At 51.9% G+C, this 21,043-nt stretch overlaps 1 protein-coding gene across 8 annotated transcripts in view; it reads left to right on the forward strand.

Annotated features, from left to right (window-relative positions):
* RBM33 (RNA binding motif protein 33) overlaps positions 1-21,043 on the forward strand; it is a 139,275-nt gene that overhangs the window by 82,744 nt on the left and 35,488 nt on the right. For 6 of the 8 annotated variants that reach the window (XM_078437075.1, XM_078437083.1, XM_078437094.1 and 3 more), the window contains 5 exons: positions 11,038-11,170; positions 11,510-11,853; positions 12,972-13,274; positions 15,284-15,568; positions 18,960-19,589. In XM_078437075.1, coding sequence (XP_078293201.1) covers positions 11,038-11,170; positions 11,510-11,853; positions 12,972-13,274; positions 15,284-15,568; positions 18,960-19,589 — 1,695 coding nt within the window. The remainder of the gene's footprint in view (positions 1-11,037; positions 11,171-11,509; positions 11,854-12,971; positions 13,275-15,283; positions 15,569-18,959; positions 19,590-21,043) is intronic. The other 2 variants (XM_078437084.1, XM_078437090.1) reach the window with 1 other exon arrangement.

Raw genomic sequence — 21,043 nt, forward strand, 5'->3', positions numbered from 1 at the left:
CCTGAGCTGAAGTCAGATACTCAGTTAACAGAGCCACCCAGGCGCCCCAACTTTTTTTTTTGAGTGAGGAAACACAGCTCCCTGGAGCACGTGCTGTTGAAGTTCATTGGGAAATAAAAAAAAAAAAATTACTGAGTGATTACTGTGTTCCAGCTTTTGCTCAGAGCTTGTGTTCAACAACCATAGGAAGGTATCCTTTTCTCCGCTTTACAGATGGGGAAACTGAGTCTTTTGGGGCACAAGAAGTAGGGTTGCAACCAAGGCAGCCAGAGTCTCAGTCGTGGTGTGCCTCTCCCTTTCTCGCGAAATACTAAGACGCATGTCAGTAAACTGGCTGAAAATGACCGGATCTGCTAAAGTGGACCCTAGCTGTATTTAAGATGCGAGTGTCACGACACAGTGCTGTGGGAGAGCAGGCACTGTGCTTGCATGGGGTGTTTGGGAAGAACGGGAGGGGCAAGGGACAGGGATAATAACATTGTGGCTTTTCAGAGTGTAACTAAGGTAGGTACACAGTCTCGAGTATGTTCATCAAGAGCAGTACTTTGTTCTAAGTTAAAGGTGTCCTGCTTTGTCGTACATGCCCTAGTTTCTCTGCTGGAGCCAGCACGTTGTCCTCATGCGTTCAAGTCCGCGTGGGGAGTAGTGCTGACCCTGGGCACAGGCTTCTTCAAATGTTTAGAAAGCACCTCTAAACACAAAAACGCCTTTTAAGAAAATGAATGTAGGTATTAGACGAGGCACAACCTGAAAGAAAAAAGATCTGTGGAAAGCACTGAGGTAAGAGGATTAATATTGTGATAGAGGGTATAATTTTAATTATGCGAGGGGTCACTAGTGGTCTGTATTCTCTGCGTTTGACCCACATTGAATGAGAATTAGCTGAGAGTCGTTCTTAAGCGTCTGTTGGTTTCTTATATGGTTCTTTGCATTTTAAGTGAGCTTGATAAATGAAAACATGCTGCAAAGGAAGGTTGTAATTCATTGAAAGATTCATGAAGTTTCAATGACATTGTTAAGGTATTTAATTAGTCTTATTAAAATATACTGACTGACCCTGTTAGGGAAGCTGATAAGTCCTACAATAGCTGTTAGAACCTCTTTCTTTTCCGCATTATACGATTAACTTTGGGCTAAGCAATTTATGCAGAGTGCTCTTTTTTTTTTTTTTTGTGGTTGAAGTTGTCAGTCCTTCTTGAGTAGGATTAACACAGATAACATCATGTAATTAACAAGAGATGCGGAACATGCCAGAGTGCAGTTTGTGTAAGAATTCTATGAGAAAGAATGGTAATGTTTTACCTGAGACTCTTAAAGGGATAGAAAGAAAAGCAAAATAGAGCAATTAGCCGAGGGATTAAGGTAGCCTTTTCTTTCAAAAGGCAGGAGAATTAGTGCTGAAAGTTCTGTTAAGTGAGGTGTTCGCAGCTCACTAACAGTCTTAAAATAATTGTGCATTTGGTGGAGGGAATTGGTAATTTATTATCCTTTATACCCGTGAAACGCTGCAAGTTCTTCAATGAATGCTCGCATCAGGAGAGCCTCTGAGGTGGATGCCACACTGGAGCCGTGGCTTGCTGAAGACACGCTGGTCCCAGCGGCAGTGTGTGACAGCAGAAAGAGCACTTTATAACAAAAGCAAGAATCTGAAAATGTGCATTTTCGTCCTGAGCTGTGTGGGGGCAGTGTAACTTGGGCCAGTCCGCTTCTAGCTCCGTAAACCTGAGTGTCCTCACCCCTTAAAGGAAAAGTTACTTGTTCTGCCCGTTTCCTGGCACCGTGTTTGCAGAAGATACAACGTTGACTTGGTGAGTCAGGATGCGAATGAGGCTGCACATGACAAAATTCTTTGAACAATGACTTAAACCAAGTGGCGTGTTCTTGCATAAAAATGAACAAGTTCTGGGTTGGGATAGCAGTTCTGTGGTGTTATCAGGGACCTATATTTTTCCTACTCAAATCGCAGGCCAGAAGAGGAGGAGGGAGGGACAAAAGGTGCGTGCCAGCTGAGGCAGCCCCCAGGGAGCCTCCCGAGAGCCCCCGGCCCACTGTGACAAGTTCAGGGTTTTAGGTGGGCAGCGTTGCCTCTGTATCACTCAGGAAGAAGTGAGAATGTAAAGTAGGTAGGCAGTTAGCAATCTTTTCCATGTGGCTCAAACTTATGGCCAGAATTTAAGTTGTGTCAGTGTAGGGGAAGGAAGTGCCATCCATCCACGTTCAAAATGGAATCGAAACCAGTGAGGAAAATGGCACTGTGAGCTTGAAGATGCCTGCTGGTTGTTAAATTTCTGTTCCGGAAAGCCAGTGCTGATAACAGAAGATTTTACGATCTTAAAGCGTTAAAGTTTTAAACTTCACGTAAGCGTTCAGACCCTCGGGTTCTGTTACCCGTTGAGGCAAGTGGAGGGGAGGAGGGGCCCACGTGTCTTCCCCAGATGGTTTCGCCCTTGTGTCCACCAGGATCTGGTCTCTCCAGAGAAGTAACCGTTGTCACTCTGGTTTATTTCATGGACCAGCCGTGGCCTTTCTTTTTGAATGATCCGTCTTGCAGCGTCTGCTCCTTTTCTCTAATCTTCCTGCCATCTGGCCCTCACGCAGGCTTTGGCATCTCGGAGGTGGGCTGCTTTCTGGTAGGGTCTGATGCAGGTACCAGTGAAGCTCTCTCTTCCCCGTGCCGGCCTCCTTCAGCCGCACCGCTCAGCGTGTGCTCCTGGTGTCTTTCGGCCCCGCGCGTGGCCTGCCGTAGTCGGCCATCCCTGGCACTCGCTGCCTTCCACCTGGCTGCCCTAGCTTATCACACCTTGCTGGTGTCACCTACGGTTTCAAGGTTACACCCGCAAAAACCCTCTGTTTCCATTCTTACTCTTTTGGACAAACTGCCAAAGCCGGAAATTTCCCTTGCTTACTCATCTTGAGTCAGCTCTTTCTTCTGCATTGTAGATAGCATCTCTGGTTCTGCTGCCTTCATCAATTTCTCATAGGCCGGTCAGATAAGAACTGCTAATTTCTTTTACCTGCTCAGGCAGCCATGGAATTTCCTTGGCTGTCTGACTTTAGACTTGATTTAGTATTTATTGGTGGTCTTGACTTCCAAAGCACTCACACACTCTCTCACACAATGACATGTACATACGTGGTAATAAAACACCGAGACAGACCAAGGGAAGTGAAGTTACTCCCCGCCGTTTCCTGTTCATCATGAGCACAGTGGGTGAGTGGATGTGCTGTGGGGGGGGCCGGTGACCCGGGAGTCAGTCCGGGCTCTGCCACTTTCTAACCTTGGACTGTGCGCGAGATACTTAAACGCTCGGGATTTCTGTCAGCAGACCCCGTGCCTCGTCGGGCGTTACAGGGAGCGAATGAGAAGGTAGAGGAGCTCTGTGAGTCAGCTGGCGGCAGTAGTGTGGGCTGGAGCCTTGGGCCAGCGGGAGCAGAGCCCAAGATGGGGATTTGGGTGTACAGGCTTAGGCGAGGGTGCCGGGGACGCCAGGTAGGAAGGGGGCGGGACTGGGCTGCGGTGTGCTTTCAGGGAAAGGCTCTTGCCCTGGCCTGACCCTGAGGGGGAGGGCTCTGGAGCAGAAGCCCTGCCTCCGAGTCGTCTGCCCTGGGGCAGAGGGCCGTGGGCTGCACGGGCAGGCCTGGAGGGAGAGCGCCCATCGGCCAGGACGGCAACGGCCGGGGCCCGTGGCACCCGCGCATGAAAGGTCCTGGTGGCGGCCCCAGAGCATCCGGCACAGGAGGACCGGCTGGGGTGGGGTGACGGACTGAGCGGTCCCGAGCCCTCGGTGGCTCAGCACTGCAGAGTTCACTTCTCACTCCCCTTGCCCCCGGGGCTGCCTCCTCTGGGCCCTGCAAGACCCCCTCGTCAGGTGGGGAGAGGGCGAACCGGGAGTTACTCCTGTGTAACTGGCCGGGTGTGGGACCGGCCTGCTTCACTTCCGGTCACGTGCCGTTTGCTGAACCTTGGTCACGCCGCCAGCCTCACTGCCTTGCAGGACCGACTGTGAAATGTAGTCTGACTGGTGCTCGGGAACATGTGGGCACGGACGGTGGGCATCAGCGGTCTGTCCTCATTGGGGCGGGAGGTGGCTCATGTTTATATAAAGCCAAACACCATCATAAATACGGGGTTAGGTTTCATGTTTCACTAGCATCCGTGGTCCTGCAACATTACCAAGGTAATAAGATAATTACACTCACTTTTTCTTACTGATTTCTGTCCTTCTCTTCAGAGCTTAGGCAGATTTGGGATATGGATCTAGCCACACCTTAAGTTCTGGACAACGTCATTTATTTTTATAGCTTATATTCTTTGGTTTACATTGTTTATATTTTACAAATGACTTTGGGTTTTTTCCTATCTGCATTTTGCTTCTACACTCGCCTCTACTGTGTCTTGCTGGTCCATGAGCATTTCCTGCTTATGTACAGTTCCGACTTGTTGATCTGTTTACTTTAGGATGGACCCTGGAAAAATGCCTTGTTGTCGTGTGTGTGGTGTGCGATCGTTGCTAAGTGCTACTTTGCAATAATGAAACGCAAAAACGAGCAGAAGCGAAGCGGGTCCTCCCCCCCCCCCCCCCCCCCAATCTTACTCCGGTCATCCTGTGCCCGTGTGGTTTATAGATGTGTCCTGCATCTTACAGGTGTGTGGCTCCTCAGTTGGGTCCAGAGCCAAGAAGAAAACAGGCCTGGGCTGTGCTCCTTAGCAGCAGTGTTGGAAGTGCATCCCACAAGCTGCCCATCGCGTGTCCATCCTTCAGAGAACAAGTGTACTCTCTAAACACTGGGGGGCGGTTGCAGGTCGGAGAACAGTCCGTGCTCATCCCACGCTCCCTGTCTGGTCCACACCTCGGCAATGCAAGTTGAGATGATTTTTGTCCTACGCTTAAGTCAGAGGACCGGGTTCTGTTGATGTTGGCTTCTCTTTGGTCCCGGTGTGCTGTCTCTGTTCTCAGTCTGCTCAGCCCAGAGCCTCGGCTCACTGCCCAGGGTCCAGCTTGGTCTGTTCCAACCTCCATCACGCCCTTCCTAGCGCTCGGCCATCCACTGTCTGTGGGCTTCGTGGGCAGTCAGGGCTTAACCCCCCTGGTATTTTAGTTTGTTCTTAAGTTGTTTTTTAATGTTTATTTTTGAGAGAGACAGAGCGTGAGCAGGGGAGGGGCAGAGAGGAGAGGGAGGGAGACACAGAATCTGAAGCAGGCTCCAGGCTCCGAGCCGTCAGCACAGAGCCCGACGCGGGGGGCACGAACCCACGGACCGCAGGATCGTGACCTGCGCCAAAGTTGGATGCTCGACCGACTGAGCCACTCAGGCGCCCCTATTTCATTTGTTTTTAAATGTTTATCTTCAGAGAGAGAGGCCCAAGCAGGCTCCACACCATCAGCACGGAGCCCGATGCTAGGCTTGATCCCATAACCGTGCGATCATGACCTGAGCTGAAATCCAGAGTCGGACGCTCAACCCACTGAGCCACTTAGGCGGCCCAGCCCGCTGTAGCATTTTAGATTAGCACGTGGGGCTGGATTCCCTTGCTGGTTGGAATAGGCAGTCGATTCATTTATTAAATACCCGTCAGCCTCTCTGTACCAGGCTCTGTGCCGAGTGTGAAAACACATAGGTGAATATGACGGACCGTGGTCTCGCCCCTCACGGGCCCGCCGGCTGAAGCAGGGAGGAGGGGAGCGGGTTTGCGGCCGGAGGTGGAGTGGCCAGGATGTGGTGACGCCTCATCTGTGAAGGCTTCCGCTGTGACTCCGGGGTGAGAGTGCAGGAAGGGGGCCTGTGCTGCTCTGTCTTGCAGGATATAAGGAGCCCTGTCACTTGTCAGCAGCTCTGTGTTACGTTTACAGAGTGGAGTGCTGTCTACAAAAATGTCATGTAAAAGTGACAACAGTGGCAAGCACTGTGAACTTTTGTTATTTGCTGGGTACTGTCGTAAGGACTTCGAACACGTTCTTTCATCTTCTCCCACGACAAACGGGCACCGTCGGTATCCCTGCCTTCTGCAGGTGAGAAGACGGAGGAGCCCTGAGAGGCCTGCTAGGTGGTGGGAGGGCTGGAGGGCACGGTAGGGAGCCCGACCCGCCGGCACTGCCCTCCGCCCGGCCGGCCTCTATTAGTTAGCGCCTTTCCGAGAGAGGACCAGCTGGAAGGTGGACTAAAGTTCTGGCTCAGTACGACTGACGAAGAAAGAATCTGGGGGGCCTCGTTCGATACCGCCAACATTTGAGCGCCCGTGTCTGTCGGCGGTTACGCCGCAAGCACGTGGCTAATTGGTGGAAGAAAAGGTCTGGGAAGAGATGAACGTCACGATATTAAGATTCCAAAGGGGCAAGACTTAGGATTCCGCTGTATTTTCAGTTTAATACCACAAGCGTCTTTAGAACGTGAATATTTAAAATAATCTCCCAGGAACGTACCTAGTTCTCAGGCAGCTTGAAATTTTTATTGAAAACTAAGCACATCAGTTTCTCTTTGAGTTCATTCTCGCGATTCAGTCACTTTCCTTTTACAAATGGACGAAGGGGGTTGAGAATACTTTCCCCATCTCAACTCGTGGCAAAGTCAAAATGGCGGGTTAGTGGACCTTCTGCTCGTAACGGGGGGTCCCCCAGTCTGCTTTTCCAGTTACGTTTTGCCTTATCTGTAACGAGAAAAGCTGTCCTCTGGAGGACTTGAAATGAACTCTCTAACGGAAGGAGGAGAGGCTGTGCAGAGCTTCGTTGGGCTGCCGCGTGCGCGGCACTGCTGGGAGCCGCTGCAGCAGCGGGGGCAGCCATGGGGCAGTAAGACACAGTCATGGAATTTATTGCTTGTGACTGGTTTCCGAAGAAACTGAGTGCTTTCCAGCTGTCAGTAAGCCTGGCATGATGTGAGCCCAGTGAGAAAAGTGGCAGTAAGTATCAGGGCTTCGCAAACGAAGTAACGAAGACAGCCGCGTTTGTGGGCGGAAAAGTCAGGAACCTCTCTCCTCTTCTCCTGGTTGTCAGTAAAATCAGGGCGGAAGGCGAGGAGAAGTGGCCGCTGGTCTCCACGCAGCCGGGTGAGGGACGCCAGCTTCAGAAGCAGTCCCCCGAGGCTTCCTCCTGTATCTGGGCCGCGTTCGGCCTTCGAGGACTGGATGACGCAGAAGTAGATGCTGGGGGACCGGGTCCTGCGGTCACTCGCTGGGATGGGGTGGCAGTGGGCTTGCCTGATGTAGCAGAGGGCAGTGCTCTCTGGGAGACGTTCTGAACACTGGCCAGCTGAGACTTGGCTTTACCCGTGCTGGGACTGGTGACACAGTTCTGAGTTCAGAGAAAGTTCTCACAGTGAGTGCTGCTGCTTTCCAGCTGTGAACTCAGCACAGGACTCAGGGCTAAGGGGAAGGAGCCCCAGAGGACTCCCTTTCTCAGAAAGTACACTGTATTCTTTCTGTCCTTTCTGACACTGTCTCCCTGTGTCTGTGCTTTTTTGGTCAGCTTGTTAACCTAGGAGTGACTGACACAGCCAGTGAGTTAGGGGCCCAGATGTTTGCTGACCTTAATTCAGGATGAAAGGCTGTCAACGATCAGTGGTGTAATACTTCCGACCTTGGTTATAATTTAGCACGCTCTTCCTTTTTTTTTTTTTTTTTTAATTTTGTTAATGTTTATTTATTTTTGAGAGAGAGAGAGAGAGAGAGAATGTGTATGAGCAGGGGAGGGGCGGAGAGGGAGGGAGACACAGGATCCGAAGCAGGCTCCAGGCTCTGAGCTGTCCGCACAGAGTCCCACGTGGGGCTGGATCTCACAAGCTGTGAGATCATGACCTGAGCCAAAGTCGGACACTTAACTGACTGAGGCACCTAGGCACCCTATTCCTCTTTTATTTCTGATTTTGTTTGAGTCCTTTCTGCCTTTTTTTCTTTTTCCTTATGAGTCTGGCTAAAGGTTTATTAATGTTGTTGGTTTTTTTCAAAGAACCAGCTCCTGATTTCATTGATCTCTTCTATTTTTTTTTTTTTTTAGTTTCTATTTCATTTATTTCTGATCTAATCTTCATTATTTCCTTCCTTCTATTTAAATTGTTTTTTAAATGTTTATTCACCTTTGAGAGACAGAGACAGAGCATGAGCAGAGAGAGAGGGAGACACAGGATCCGAGGCAGGCTCCAGGCTCTGAGCTGTCGGCACAGAGCCCTACGCGGGGCTCGAACTCATGAGCTGTGAGATCGTGACTTGAGCCAAAGTTGGACGCTTAACAACTGAGCCACCCAGGACCCCGGTTCCTCTTTTTTAAATGAAAAATGTGACAAATGTCGTGTTACAGCGAAAATTAGCAGCAAGCACGTCATTCCTACTGGAATATTCGGTGTAGGTGAAGGGGAACGGAAGCGGCTCGGACACAAAGGACCGCAAGGAGCATGGCAGGGGGCGCGGATTGGGAGTCCGTGTGCGCTCAGGGTAGGAGACACCTTAACTGATGGGAGGTACGGAGAACGGGGACGTGAGGGTGGAGGGAGGGGAGACAAAGCTGGCGGAGGCCCCTGGGCAGTGGGAGCCGCAGAGCAGGAGCAGGTGAGAAACTGCTGAGGGACGTTGATGGGCCAGTCAAAGTTAAATCCGCACGTTCGGCGATCCCAGCTCTCATCTGGCAATACTCAGTGGTCTGTGGAGCCCGGGGGGCAGGGGTCCCTCCACGGGCCGTGCACGGGACCGGCAGCTGGCGAGAGAGTGAAGTAGGGCAGGAGAGAACCAAGTTTCTACACCGAGGGTAGCTTTCAGGAGAAGCCTTTCCGTAGAGATTTTGCACTTTGGCCGAGACAGAAGCATAGAGTGAGCGTTTTCCATACAGATGGATGAAATACGAGACATGGAAGTTTGTGTATAATGTGATGGTTTCCAGAACTCAGACATCTGAGTTGGCCGTAGGCTGTCATTTCCATATCTAAGTCCAGGGAAAATACGGTCTTTAAAATCCCCAGCTCTAGTCATTTTGATAAGATTTGTGTCGTGGGTTGAAACTTCCTCTACTTCATTTTCATTGTGTTATGAATAAAATGAATCCTGTGGGAGTTTTTAACTTGTTTTTCTTGAGTATTGAAATCTCTGATTAAAAAAATACAGCAGAACGGTGTCACCGTGGGCACCACGGTGTCCCGAGTTTCCGTCGCCTGGGCTGTGAAATGGGACGCACGCTCCCACCGTGCTGTGCTTTCGTGAGCTCCGGTGGTCGGGGGCTCTGCAGAGCCCGGTGTGCGGTATGGAAGCCACAGGGGACGGAGGTGGCCGGTGGGCTCAGGGCCCAGGGCCCACTGGTCCTTCCTCTGAAGTAGACGTTCATACAGTATCGATGCTTGACTGGCTCACATTGGCTTTACCAAGGCGGCTTATTTAAGTCCGTGTGAATCCCTGCAGTTGGTAGTCACTGGGGGGGTTGTCTTTAATGCCGGCTCACAGACGCGGGGGCTGAGCATCTGGGTAAGTAGCACGACGTGTCTCCCACAGTGGTTGGCAGCAGACGACACCTTAGCCTCGGTTCACACCCGGCCCTGGGCTTTGACTCCGTCCTCCAGCCTCCCGACCTGGCTCTCCCTGGGCTGCGGGACCAGCCAGAGATACAAGAGAAGTGACACAATCCAGCTACCCGGCACTTCCCCAGGCCGTCCCCGAGTCTCCCTCTGCCCGGCCCGCCTCGTTGCTGCCCCGCACCCAGCACGCGGCAGGCGCGCCGGCTCCCTGCAGGTGGCCCTAGCGCCAGCCCGGGTTTGGTGACTTGATCTCTAAACCTGTGGCGTGATTCTCAGAACGTGGATGGACCCGGTGTCTCCAAGAGTTGGCTCGGACCCCGAAGCTCTCCAGGCCGGTTCCCTTAGAAGCGGCCCAGTGGTGACAGTCCTGCTGAGGGGCCGCATCTGCACCCAAGGGGCTCTTCTGGAGCTGGAGCTCTTCACGGAGGCCGTTGCGCTCACTGTGTGCTGTTGTCGCGGAGTCACGGGTAGCGCAGATGGTTACAGGCAGAAGGAAGGGCACCGCAGTTTGCAAAAGTATTTCCAGTGTAGTGATGTGATGGCACATTTAGAGCAACTGAGTATTAGTAATAAAATGATGGAAAAGGAGTTAGACATTTAAGGTTAGGAGGAAGGAGTGTGACTTTTTTTAAAAGTTGAGAAATACTGGTGGAGTTTCAAAGAACAAGATGTTCTTAAATGAAAATTATTTTGATGGTATGTATAATTAATGAATTCTTTCTGGAGAAGTGAAAGAAAAATTGTGAGGCTTTCTTGAAATGCCTCACCAAAAAAAGTGCAAATGTGGTACTTTTAAAAATCTCCACGGGGGCTCCTGGGTGGCTCAGTTGGCTAAGCGTCTGACTCTCGATTTCCGCTCAGGTCATGATCTCATGTCGGGCTCTGTGCTGACGGCAGGGAGCCTGCTTGGGATTCTCCCTCTCTCCCTGCCCCTCCCCTCCGTCAAAAGTGGATAAATAAACTTAAAACTCTTTACAAATACTTACAAGGCCAACTGGAAATTGAAGTACTTTTAGTTTTTCCGTGTAGAGTTCTAGCGAGAAGTACTTACTGAAAAACGTTAACCTGGAGGAGGTCATTCACCCAGAGTGTCTTCTCCAGTGTGCAGTCTGACTGTGTGACATTGCTCGTGGAGCAGTATGGTTTCCTAAACCTTTCTCGTCCTGTTTCACCAGAAGTTGCTGATGTTTATTATGGTTCACATTCAATTTCTTCTTCTTCTTTAGAAATAAAGCAGCTTCATAGGCGTGGCTTGTGGTTGTGTTAAAGAGGTAGCAAATTATAGCACGATCGAGAAGATGAATGCCAGCGACGCCGAACGTAGACATTTGGTCTTTTGGGATTAATGGGCAAGAAGGGTCGATAATTGCACGGGTGTCTCTAAGCTTAAAAATAATGTTCTTGTTCTGCCGGAGCGCTCTGACAACCGGGAATTGATGTTTTGGTGCCGCGGCTGATGTCGGCCCGTGGGTAGGGCAGGATCCCCCGTCTGGGGGACGGCGCCCCCTCCTTTCCGTCCTCTCACGCCGTCCCGTCGTTCCTCAGGGCCCTCCGGAGTTCCCGCAGCACACGCCCGGGCCGGTCCCCAGCACCTTCAGCCAGCCCCCGCGGCTTCCCCTGCAGGACCAGTGGAGAGCCCCGCCGCCGCCGCAGGAGCGGGACCCTTTCTTCTTGGGAGGTAAGGGGCGGCCGCGCGGCGGGGCGGAGTTGCGGGCGGAGAGGAGCCCCGACGCATTTGGGCCTCGCCCTGCCCGGAGCGGCGGGTCGGCGGGGTCGGCGGGTGGGAGAGGCTGGTGGCCGGCGCGTCCCCCCCGGCCTCGCGAGGCCCCCGGAGAGGAGTGGCGGAGCCCTCCTGTCGCGCTGGGACGCGGCGGCCCGTGGAATCCCTCTCCCTGGGGTCGTGCCCCCCACGTGTGTGACCTTTGTTCGCCGTCACACGGTCCGGCGGCACGCGGGCGTGTCGCCCCGCGGCGGGCACGGTCCCCGCGAGCAGAGGGTGATGCCGCGCGCGCTTCAGTTTCAGGCGAACCGAGGTTCCCGAGTCATCTCTTCCTGGAGCAGCGCAGCCCCCCGCCGCCGCCGCCGCCCCCCACGCTCCTCAGCGGCGCGCACCCCGTGCCCGCCCCCAGCCCCCTGCCGTTCACCCAGCCCGGGCCAGCGTTCAGCCAGCAGGGCCAGCAGCCCGTGTTCCCCAGGGAGAGGCCCGTGAGGCCAGCGCTGCAGCCGCCGGCGCCGCTGGGGATCCTGCACTTCAGCCAGCCGGGCTCGGCGGCCACGCGGCCCTTCATCCCGCCGCGGCAGCCCTTCCTGCCCGGCCCGGGCCAGCCCTTCCTGCCCGCGCACGCGCAGCCCAGCCTGCAGGTATGCGGGGGAGGGGCGCCTCGGCGACCTGGGGCGCGGGGACCCCGTTGGAAGAGCCAGGGCCTCGCCCGAAACGCGCTGCTTTCTCGACAGGATCGTTTATCTCCTCGGCCGGAGAAATGCAAAAAGCGATGGTCAGCTTTGGGGAAATGAAAACATTGCGAGAGGCCGTACTGCTGATAAAGTTAGGGCAGGCTCTTTGCTCCTCGTCGCAGGATTCTTAAAGGGGTTTCCAGCGGAAGTAAGGTTCTTTGTCCACTTAGGTTCCTGCAGTGGCGGAGCAGAAAGATTCTGTGCGCCGCGGGGAAGGAGAGTGTCGCCGCGGCCCGTTATTTGAAAGATTTGAGTGCCCTCTGCTGTGGGTCACGCTTCATGGGCTCCTTGAGTTCCGGGAGCTCTTGCTGGCCCCTACTTTCTGCCTGTCCTTCAGGTTTACTGTAAAGACCCATCACGATGGTACGCCTGGCTCAACCGTCTGGAAGCAGACTACCCAAAGTGGAAAAAGGAAAACGATTATTATTTAGATTGCTAACGTGCGATAAAATGTTTCTTCTTTGAGTAGAAGTAAAAGGGACTTCTTTGAGTAGACAGAATTATTCCCCCCAAAATGAAGAAATCCCGTCCTGTAGGAAAGGTCACCACCCACAGGGGGGCGCCCGTGGCTCCCGTGTCCCCTCAGCGGCGCGCCCTCCTCCTGTGCTGCAGCTGTTCAGTTGGCACAGTAGTGTGAGCTCCTCTTCCCGGCTCGCTTTTCTCTGCAGCATTTGAAAGTGCCTTGCAGGATTACACCTTCCGCTGTCGGCTGTCGTTAGTTTGGGGGCATCTTTATCGGTCCCGGTACGTGGGTGTCAGAAACTGTGCTGCCGGCAGCATCCTTACTTGTTTCCTTAGATCCCTGGAATTTGGAGGTTAAAAGGACTCAGCGCAAATATAAGGTGTAAGAGATCGCTTTTGGCTTGTTACCGGGTTTTAGGTGATACGACCTCTGTCGGCAAATCTAAGATGAAATTTCAGTGCCCTTCAAGTTGCTGGTGTCGGGGGTTTAAAGAAACGGCCGAATTGCAGCGTACCTAGGAAGCGCGTTTGTAACTGTTGTCTGTCTTTGTTTTGGCACCAAGGGGCCCCTTCACCCGCCGCTGCCCCCTCCGCACCAGCCCCAGCCGCAGCCGCAGCCTCAGCCCCCGCTCCAGCCGCAGCACCAGCCTCCGCTGCAGCCGCCCCCGCAGCACCAGCCGCCCCCGCAGCCGCAGCACCAGCCCCCGCACCAGCCGCAGCCGCACCAGCACCACCACCACCTGTCCGTCCCTCCGCCGCCGCTGATGCCCGTGTCGCAGCCGCACTTCCGGCCTCACATCCAGACGGCCCAGCCGCAGCCCGGCGGCGCTCGGATGCAGTGTCCCCAGCGCCAGGGGCTCAGGCATGTAAGTGGCCCGCTGCCTTCGGCTGTCTTCCCGGGCACCTTTGAAGGCGCGGAACTTAAGGGGCAGAGCTGGTGAGGCCGCGTGTTTTCCAGCTCCGCTTTAATTCCCGAAACATGGGTACTACGTTTCTCTGAAGGGAGTGTGTGTGTCAAAGACTGCTTAGGAAATTGATTTTCTTGACTGCAGGAATTAATGAAGTCCCTTTTGTGCTGGGAAGACTGTATTAGCATTATTTACTTCTTCATCATCTTATGTGTGTATATCTAGATCCTCTTATTTATTTATTTTTTTTACATTTATTTATTTTTGAGAGATAGAGACAGCATGAGCAGGGGAGGGGCAGAGAGAGAGGGAGACACAGAATCGGAAGCAGGCTCCAGGCTCCGAGCGGCCAGCACAGAGCCCGACGTGGGGTTCAAACCCACGAACCGGGAGATCGTGACCTGAGCCAAAGTCAGCTGCTTAACCGACTGAGCCACCCAGGCGCCCCTAGATACTCTTACAGCGGTGGATACCATTAGTGGACACATAACGTTAGGAAACCCTGCTTTTGGGCGATGGCCACTCTGTCTTAACTACTGCCTTTTTTTGTTGTTGGCTGTATCGTCTCTGCGTCCTTGTGCTCTGCATAAATAAATGGGTTCAGGTGGAGTTGACTGCACAGCCTCTTGCTAGGCACCATCTGAGTTCCTGGGAAGGCAGCAGTGGACAAGAGACAAGTTTCCTATCCTTGTGAAGCCTGTATTTAACTGCGGGAGGTCATCAGTGCATCTGTGAGGACACAGTCTCAGGTGCCCTCAGCAGGTGTGCTGTGTGGCCTGTCATTTATCGAAGGGAGCTATGGAGTGTGCATTGCTTTAAAAATAAAAGACAGTAGTCATTGCTATTGCCTTGTCCTCCATTAAATAACTCTATAAAGAGACTAATGGTTAGAATTGTGGGCCAAGGTCAGATAATTGGGCTTTCCTTTTAGTACTCTCCCTTTGACCTTGAGCTTCCAGGGTGTCGCTTAGCTACTTTTAATCTCAGTTTTTCTCATACCTGCTTTCTTTCTTAGAGTAACGTTGAGACTAACGATACAAGAAATGAGGAAGGGGGAGGGACCTTGGTGGCCCAGTTGGTTGAGCATCCAGCTGTTGATTTTGGCCCAGGTCATGATCTTGTGGTTCATGGGTTTGAGTCTCATGTGGGCCTCTGTAGTGACAGCCTGGAGCCTGCTTAGGATTCTCTCTTTCTCCCTCTCTCTGCCCCTCTCTCCTCACCCTCCCACCCCCCTCCCACGTTGATAGATAGATAGATAGAGAAGTAAATAAATAAACTTTAAAAAAAAAAAGAAAAGAGGAAGGAGTTTGGGAAAGATGCATTGTAATTTAGACTTCATTGTGTTAGAGCAATGGCAGACTGTGTCCCTAGCCTTGTGCCCGTAAACATTGGCCTGCGTGCTCTTGGAGCTCAGTGCTCCTACAGCCGGCTCCTACCTCTAAGCTCCTCCCAGGGTCGTGTCTCTGTTAAGAATCCCAGGGACGAGCATCACTAAGACTTTCCCCTCAGATAAAACTTTCAAGCACGTTTCTCACGCAGAGAGCAGTTTTTCTTAGGATGCTGACTTATCGCTTCGCCCTTTTTCTTGTGCCGCCGTAAATTCCGGGACCCAGTGAAAGTGGTGCCAGTCATCCTTTGTCGGCCCCATCAGTTCTGCTAAAAGCGTCAGTCCCCACACTGAGGCACCGCTACAGCCAGCTGGTGTAATTTCCATTAAAGAGGAACTTGTCTGTAGGCAAATATGATAGCCTTGACCGTCCTGATCCTCAGCATAATGGTGTGCTGCCCCAGAGCGCAGGAACACTGATGCGCGAAGGCGAGTGTTCACCGGGGAAAGCTGTCTCCACCCCAAAGAGAACTCGCTCACTAATTAAAATGATTTTTACCATGTTTTCATCCACTAATGTGCCTTTTTATCTTTCTCCCAAGTATCCAGTTATAATTCGACTTCTTTCTTCTTGTGATAGAACACAACTTCTCAGAACGTAACCAAGCGGCCAATGCAGCAAATGCAGCCCACCGCTCCCAGGAACAGTAACCTGCGCGAGCTACCGATCGCGCCGTCGCACGTCTTGGATATGGGCAGCAGTCGCTGCTCCACGGCCTCGGCTCAAGTGAAACCTGTCATCAGCACGTCGCCACCCTCGAGGCCGGGGGCGGGGTCCAGGGCCGCACCGGGGAAGACCGAAGCCAAGGTCAAGCCGCTCAGCCCTGTGGTTCAACCCAAAGAAGAAGCAAAAACAGAACCAGAGGTAGGACTTTGTTTATTAAGAAATAATTTGGGCCCAAACAGGAAGTCTTACAATAAACTTGTACTTCTTAGTTTACTCTCGTCCGGCGAGTTTTTCGTAAAATTTGGCCACAGTTTTTCATCTGACTCCTTCTTTGAACCCAGCAGCCTTCACGGAGGACACGCTGTCATTTCCACGTGTTTACGGTATCGGATTGCATTTGTGTTTTGTGCATTTGCACGTGTTGCCACAGAGCCTGTCCCCTCCTCACGGGAGCGAGCAAATCACTTCTGGAGACGGCCAAGATCGTAAATACCTGAGGCGTTACGGCCCAGCCGGTCTTCATAATTACTCACCTCTGCTGTTTTAGCACAGAAGGCCTCGTAGACCATTCCGCATCAGTAGGCGTGGCCGTGTGCTGGTAAAACTTCCGACAGAACCAAGCTTCGGGCCGGATTTGGCTTGAGGGCTGTCGTTAGCCAATCTCGGACGTAGATGTACCGTTAACGTTTCTATGACTGTTTCTCTTTGCCCCGCTACTGGGAGATGGGGCCACTTTGACCTTTGGCCTCGAAACGAGATTTTGCGGGCAGCTTTCTTTTGTTGTGAATTCTGTGTATTATCAAATAGAATAAGTCGTATAATAAATGCAGGACAGTATTTTCCATGGTTTCCAACTAAGATCTTATTTGTACCTCGACTTCGTTTTGGTCACTTGGTTACTTTTTGTTTAGGAGTGGCTCAGTGTTAGTACGGTGTTGGTCATCAACTTTTTAATTGTCTCTTGTTTACTATTAGTAAAATCTGTGGTTCGGACAAAGCCCTGGGGGCCACTGATCAGTAAAAGAGACGGATCTGCTTGCCCGATGCTTTGTGTGGTAGGGGTTTGTGTGGTAGGGGTTTAGTTCCGGGTTGCTCCCCAGAAATGCAGATGCAGAAGTTGAGCGGTAGCTGTCAGATGGAGGTTCTCACCGAGCGGCTGGGAGTCTGCTGTCGCGCGGGTCAGCACCACACCCTGAAACGGCCCACCGTTGCTAGCCGAGGCGTTTGTGCCTGGCAGGTGGGAAGAGGTCAGGTCAGCATGAGGAAGGTCCACCAATATTTTTAAAAACGATGTACGACACGTAGTAAGTTAGTATCACTTGTTAACGTGACATGATGAAAGGATAAGAGTTTCATTACTGGCACCTGGGTGGCTCAGGCAGTTAAGTGTCTGACCCTTGATTTCCGCTCAGATCATGATCTCACGGTTTGTGGGCTCTGCTGACAGCTCGGAGCCTGCTTGCGATATTCTCTCTATTGTCTGTCTGTCTCTCTCCCTCTCTCTCCCTCTCTCCCTCTCTCCCTCTCTCCCTCTCTCCCTCTCTCTCTCTCTCTCTCTCTCTCTCTCCCCCTCTCCCCCCTTCTCCCTCCCCTCCCCATCCCTCCCCCCTCTTTTGTCCCTCCCCTGCTCTCTCTCTCTCTCTCCAGAATAAAAAAAAAAGTTTCCGTAGATAACAATAGAGGCATGAAAGAATGAGCCACGTTTAGTTCTCTTTCAGTTGAAATTGGGGGCTGGGGTCAGATTTTCCTAATAAATTATTGCTACCAAACGAGGAATGTGAACCTCAAGTAGAAATTCTGAGTTAACGTTTACAAAGACCACGTTAGAGAAAGTCTGACTTTTTTGGTTTTAAGATCGATGTATGAGAACGTTATGTAGATTTACTGACCGGATAGGGGTAGTTTATAAAAAGGAATTTTGCTGAAAACTTTATCCTGGTTTTAGTCGTATAGCTAGCGCCTGCCTTGTACGTTGTGACCTGATTTAGTTCAGAAAAAATAAAGTCACGTAAGTCACATTATTTTCACTGTGACAGTGGTTAAATAAAATGAGAAAAGTGAGCTTTGGGCATGTCGCTAGCCACTCGTTGCTGTTCTTTTTCACCGTAGTTGATCTAAAAATACAGGCTTCTGCGGAAGCTTTCTGTAGAATCCAGCAGGTGCCATGAATGCGAAATGAAACTTGCGGGTAGCCATAGTGTGAGTCGAATGTCCTTATTTTTTTGCTTTTAATTTTATGTACACATAGAATGGGACCAAGAGTAAAATGGTTTTCCTTTTTAAAAAATCTTAGGTAAATGTGGTTTATTTTCCTACTCTCATCCAATTGCTAATGATAGAATAAAGGGCAAATCCACTTCCAAGTATTTTTACCTACGTACTTGTGTACTCGAACATACTTCATCTAACTCTTGCTTGTTTGGGAGAAACCTTAGTGTTAATTTTTCCTCTGTTGATGAAACAGTGGGCCCTGTGGCCTTGCCGCTCTCCCCCAGCAGTCTGCTGCTCCCTGAGTGCCCGGCCCCAGTGCCTTTGGGACAGCCGTCCCCGTCTTACTGTTCTTCTGCTTTTCCCTTGCTCTGGACACCTACCTGTGTAGCTCTTGTCTGCCTTCAGTTTGCTATTTCAGACCTACCTTAGATTTTGAAATCAGATGGCCGAGTTGGTCGGAATTGCTTCTGAAACGCCAGGCCAGTCCTGATGAGGCCCTGACTCTGTCCTGTAGGTCAAGTGCGTCGGCTCTGGGTGTCTTCAGCTGCCTTTTGATCTTCTTCCCCATTTCTTAAGATTTATTTGTTAGTAGCTGAAGTGTAGAGAGATTAAATCCTATTATGTTCTTCTGTAGAAGATCTCTGGATGAGGGTATCTATGATTTTTTTTAGTTATAATTTTTAACGAATGCTTAACTTTTAATAAACTTTCTTCATGGGATGCTCTGCCTGAAAGTTACTGAACTTTTTCAAAGATTTCTTTTGATAGACTTTCAGAATGGTTTGGGGCTGGCATATTAAAGGCCTTCCTTATATACCATTAATATTCCAATACTGCAATTGGCAGCATTTTGATTCTGAGGAGAGTGCATGAGTTCAAGGTCAGAGAGATTGACTTGTGCTGTTCATTATAACCAATTATTCTGTGACAAATGAGTTTGAGATCAGGCTGAAAATTCTGTACGAAAAATCAATAGTTCTAATCAGGCCCTTTCAGATCATTTATACCCACCTTTTGTTGGTTCGTCAGAGAGGAGCCAGATAAAACCTGTGTGACAGCACGGTCTCCCTACTGTTGGCGTTTCCATTCGAAACATATTTTGATATCTTAAATGAATAGTTTAATTGGTTTCAAACTTGTAAACGAGTGGAAATTTACATTATTTCGTTTTTAATATTCTGATAAGATTTTCCAAATTAGCTTTAGCTGTGTAATTTTTTTTCCCCTCCCCAGAGGAAAGAGTTCTACTTAAAGTCTGTAAGCAGATTTTGAATGGCTTTTTGCAGGCCCTGAATTGGGCGTATTTGGAAAAGTGCGTCTCCTCCGTGGTCCCCCGCCCCGGTTCTGCACAGTAAGCCGGGCGTGTTTTCTCTTGCAGTTTCCCGATGAAGATGAGGAGACGCGCCTCTACCGCCTGAAGATCGAGGAGCAGAAGCGCCTCCGAGAAGAGATCCTGAAGCAGAAGGAGCTGCGGCGGCAGCAGCAGGCGGGCGCCAGGAAGAAGGAGCTGCTGGAGAGGCTGGCCCAGCAGCAGCTGCACCTGCCCGCAGCCTCGGCCGAGCCGGACGAGCAGGCGGCCTCACCGGCCCCCGCCAACGGGAACCCGCTCCTGCCCTTCCCGGGCGCGCAGCCTAGACCGAATGTGAAAAACAGACTCCTTGTGAAAAACCAGGACGGCCCCGTTTCGAACGTTCAGCCCAAAATGTCCAACTTTGCGCCGGCCGGCGCTCCGGGGCAGTACCAAGGACAGCAGACGAAACCGCCCAAGCACCCGAGGCAGGCCAGGGCCGTCCCTCAGAGTCCGGGCCCGCACAGGGTCCCGCAGGGGAAGCCCGCGGACGCGGAGGGGCCGCCACCCCCCTCGCAGAGTGCTCGAGCCGCCCTCCAGGGCCGGCCCCCGGACGCCAAGCCCGGCGCCAAGAGGACGGTCATGCACCGGGCCGGCAGCGGCGGCGGAGACGGGCCGCACGTCAGCTCCAAGGTCAGGGTGATTAAGTTGTCAGGCGGGGTAAGTTGACGAGGTCACCAGCGCCTCTTGGAATCTGCGCCTCACGTACAGTGTCCTCGTCCCCAGGGGAGGGTTGGAAGAGGGCAGCCTGCTAGAATCACGCGGTCCAGCCTCTGAGCGCCCGAGTCCAGTGGTCAGGGTTGTCGTAAGTTCCCCTTCTGACCTTCCGGTTCCCCTGGGTCTTCACGAAAGGCCAGCGTGGCAGCCCCAGGGCGGATGCTTCTCAGTTTTAGCTTTTCCTTTCGTAGGTAATTTGTGACAGAATCGCCAAGTTGTTGTAAAAATTAAGTTCCCTTCACCCGCAAACAAGTACCTGTTGTGTGTAGCTTCAGATTCAGGGAGGCCCCGCGGCTGGGGGACAGGCCGCTTCTCAGCAGCATTGTCTCCAGGACTGTCATCTTGTGTGTCCGAGCTGGTCTCTCTCGTTTTAGAAGACAGAGGCTTAGCAGAGTTCTCCAGGGAGGCCACGTGGGTCGTGTGGTCCCGGGGGGAGCGCAGCCCGCTTCTCTCTGCGTTTCTGAGCGGTCCCCGTGCTCGAGCATTCTCGGTGAGGGCCAGCTTGGCGGTCTGGGTAAGGGTGGCACTCGGAGGTGCCGCGGACGGTCCCCGCCGCACGAGGCTCTGTAGGCCACACGCTCCTTGCTCCCCGCGCAGAAGGGGACTCACAGCCTGTTCCGGTGGCAGTGAGACAGGGGGCAGGGCAGGGCAGCCGGGGCTCCGGTCCAGGGAGAAGGCCACGCACCGGGTTAGGGACAGCCCATGGCTGCTCCTGTGAGTCGCTGACCTCCAACGCCTTTGTTCCTGGGTCCGTATAAAAGTGTGACTTCCTCGCATGCTGTAGCAACAGTTTTGGTAGAACGATAGGAATTGGAAATCCCATATTCAGCAGACCCTGTGATATTTTTCCAAATCTGTTTTTTCTCCCCTCCATTTGTTGTGATTCAAAATGTTGATAAGCAAGTGGCCTGTGTCACCGCAGCTTGTGTTAACATTGTGCGAGTTTGTTTTCTTGAGGCGAGAACCCAAGTGTTAATCAGTTTTATGGTATCTGTGGCCTTTTGTTCTGGCTTTGTCTGAGGCATACTTAATTTCTCTCTCTCTCTCTCTCTCTCTCTTTTTTTTTTTTTTTTAATTGAGTTAAAAACTTAGGAGGAGGGGCCATGGGGCCATGGCTGGGAATAGACCTTTTCTTGTGGCCCCTGTGCCTGGTACAGTGTGGTGATGTGGCCTGTGTGAAAGTGAGGGCTGCTGGTGGGCTGGGATGTGCAGGGCACCACTCTGCTCTGAAAGCGACTTTCAAACCAGTTAGCACCTTTCCTTTAAAAAATTTATCTACTTAAGTTTTTGCTGTCTTTTTCTCCAGTAGGGGGGGGGGAATTTTTTTTTTTTTTTTATCAGACTGTATTCCAAAACCATGCTGTATAATTTTATAATACGCAGAAAAACAACAGAGG

Source organism: Panthera onca, chromosome A2 (genome assembly GCF_046562875.1).
Source record: "Panthera onca isolate mPanOnc1 chromosome A2, mPanOnc1 haplotype 2, whole genome shotgun sequence".
NCBI classification, from domain to species: domain Eukaryota; kingdom Metazoa; phylum Chordata; class Mammalia; order Carnivora; family Felidae; genus Panthera; species Panthera onca.